Source organism: Merops nubicus, unplaced genomic scaffold (assembly GCF_000691845.1).
Source record: "Merops nubicus isolate BGI_N331 unplaced genomic scaffold, ASM69184v1 scaffold11497, whole genome shotgun sequence".
Lineage (NCBI taxonomy): Eukaryota > Metazoa > Chordata > Aves > Coraciiformes > Meropidae > Merops > Merops nubicus.
Window position 1 is genome coordinate 168 of NW_008619612.1, and position 2,671 is coordinate 2,838.

General features: G+C 45.7%; 1 protein-coding gene across 1 annotated transcript in view; it reads left to right on the forward strand.

Annotated features, from left to right (window-relative positions):
* Positions 1 to 202: 202 nt before the first annotated feature.
* The window catches only part of ESD (esterase D), a gene marked incomplete at its 5' end in the record, with an annotated part of 6,320 nt that continues 3,851 nt past the window's right edge, over positions 203 to 2,671 (forward strand). The window contains 2 exons of the mRNA XM_008943853.1: positions 203 to 368; positions 1,888 to 2,012. Coding sequence (XP_008942101.1) covers positions 203 to 368; positions 1,888 to 2,012 — 291 coding nt within the window. The remainder of the gene's footprint in view (positions 369 to 1,887; positions 2,013 to 2,671) is intronic.

Sequence of the window (2,671 nt, forward strand, 5' to 3'; positions counted from 1 at the left end):
TAGTATGTCAGATGAGGTTATTTGCAGCTTCAGAGAAGACTGTTTTCAGTCAAATTTCAGTGTCACTAGATGTAAAAGTGCAACTGTGACTGTTCCTGTGGATTATGAAAATTGCTGCACCTAAAAGACTTAAAGACTACTGAAAAGACTTCTCCATGCTTATGGAGCTAGGAATCCTCCTTGCCTTTCCAAACCTGCTCAGTGGGAGAGGTTTCTGAAGCTGGTAGGCTGTGGGCAACGTGTCACCAGTGATGTTTTTCTTTCTCTAGGGTTGACGTGCACAGAACAGAACTTTATAACCAAGGCTGGTTTCCAGCAGGCTGCAGCTGAGCACGGCCTCATCGTCGTCGCCCCAGACACCAGCCCACGTGAGTCCTACCAAGAGAAGGGTAAAAAGGAGGGAGTGCTGCAGGTTGCTGTGAAGTGTGTTGCCCACCTGAGTCAGAATCTGACCCCAGCCCTGTATCTTGCATCATTTCCTAGGTTATGTGGACTGTATTCTTAATAACTTGCTAGTGAGTGTTTGACAGTTGAAAGTCTTATTGTTGTGGCAGTGAAACTAGAGCAAAGGGGGCATTGAGTTCAGCACTGACAGGGAGAGGAGGGGAAAAAAAGGGGGGGAAATGGAAAACAAGAGGCTTGTGTTCTCATCAGAAACACTTGCCTGCACTTTGTGGCTTGCTGAGACTTTAAAAACATGCTGACATGTGGTTTTGAACTGGGTAGCTACAGGAGAATTACCTTCCAAGAGCTGGGAGGTGCATTTGGATGGGGAAGAAGACCACAGAGAACATGAAATACCTGTCATCACAGCCCCCCTGTCAGGTTTTTGTAGGGGTTTGCTTTTCCAGGCAGGTGTGCTGAGCAAGTATTTTGCAGGTTCCTTTTCAAATGTCTTTTTTCAAGGCTTCCCCAAGTTTCTTTTTGCAGCATCAGCGTTGCCTTCGTTGCCTGACAGGACTTTCTGACTTGTCCATCCCTGAGGGACTGAAGACAGATAGACTTTTATATCTATCTGACATGTTGTGCAAGCACTGCCAGCCCCTGGGACTGCTGGGCTGTGGAGTTACAGCATCACTTGGTGTTCAAGGGCACCTCACTGCAGCAGACTCAGCTTTGATGGTTGTAAAGAATCTGACTCCTCACTGTGACAGGGTGGCAGGTACCTGCACAGATTGTCAGGGGCTGTCAAGCTCCACCTTGGTTTGCAGTGTGGTGTGACAGCAGGGAAAGCCTGTGTGATTTTGGACTGCAGGAACCAGGGACATTTGGAGAGAGGGAGGCAGTTATTACCTGTCACACACACCCTGAGGCATTCCATTCTGTTCTGCACACAGGCTGGTAAATCAGGAGCTAATCAAAGGCAGAGCAAGAGAGGACTAGATGGGATAGATTGGCTTTGAAGGAGATACCTGCAAATTGACTTTGAAAGTGTAGCCTTGGAGAAGAGGAGACAACCCTGCAGTTATTCAAAACAGACAGGACTTCAGTGTATTGGGGAGTCACAGGTAGGAGCAGTGAAATGAATTGGAGGAAAGGTGGAGTTAGGGACTTGTTGGAAGCTCCTGAACTGATCTGGGCCCAACATTTGGGGATACATGGTTCTGTCCTTCTGAGGGGACAAAAATTTTCTACACTCCCTGTTTCTCACAGAGTTTCTTGTACTGGATGGGATGAGGTCTAATAACCAAAATAAGCTGATTGACAGCACCAATGAATGGGCATCAACTTTGGAATAAGTCCCTGGGAAAACAGAACACACAGTTGGAAGGGTAGAGACATGTTGATGGAGGAACTCGTGTCCCAGGTCTCTGATTTTTGGCAGATTCTCCAGTTCTGAATGCCTGGTAAAGGAAAGATTAACTATAGAAACAATTTTTGTGGTAGGTGGCTGCAATATTGAAGGAGAAGATGAGAGCTGGGATTTTGGCACTGGTGCTGGCTTCTATGTGGATGCCACTGAAGATCCTTGGAAAACAAACTACAGGATGTATTCCTACGTAAAGGATGAGGTGACTTTGCTGCTGGGGTCTCCTGGAGGTGTTGGGTGGGATGGAGAGGTGGTGTGGTTCAGACACACTGCTTGTTCCCAGAGCCAGAGCTTGCTGAAGGTGGTCTGTGCATGGTTTCTCATGTTCTTGCTCTCTTCTTCTGTAAAAAGAATTCATTATTTCTTTTTAATCACTCATTATTTCTTTTTAACCCCTCATTCTTTCAGTGTTTGGGTTTATCCAGCTTTGCTCACCAAACAGATACCCCTGTAGCACCAAGGAGGGAGAGGATGGCAGCACAGAGGTGGTAACACCATCAGGGGCTGAGCAGGAGCTCCTTGACTCTGCTTTCCTGCCAGAGGTGGTCTGGATTAAAACTAAAACTGGTGGGAATATGGGAAGCAAATCATCTCCCAAGAACAATTTACCATTCTGGTCACTGAGAGGTATCTTTATATCTCTATTAAAAGACAACTATGTTTATTAGAAAATTCCCACATCTTGTGTCACAGGGTTCTGGTAGTATCTCTGTAGAGATACTTAGAGTTTTTTATGATCAGATGAATTTTTTCTTTTTGATTTTACAGTCCTGTGCAAATTTCTTTCAGGCCCTGATCACAGATGTGAAGCTTAGAACTAAAGTTGTGACCTCAGTTTCAGTGGCTTCTTTTCCTAAACAT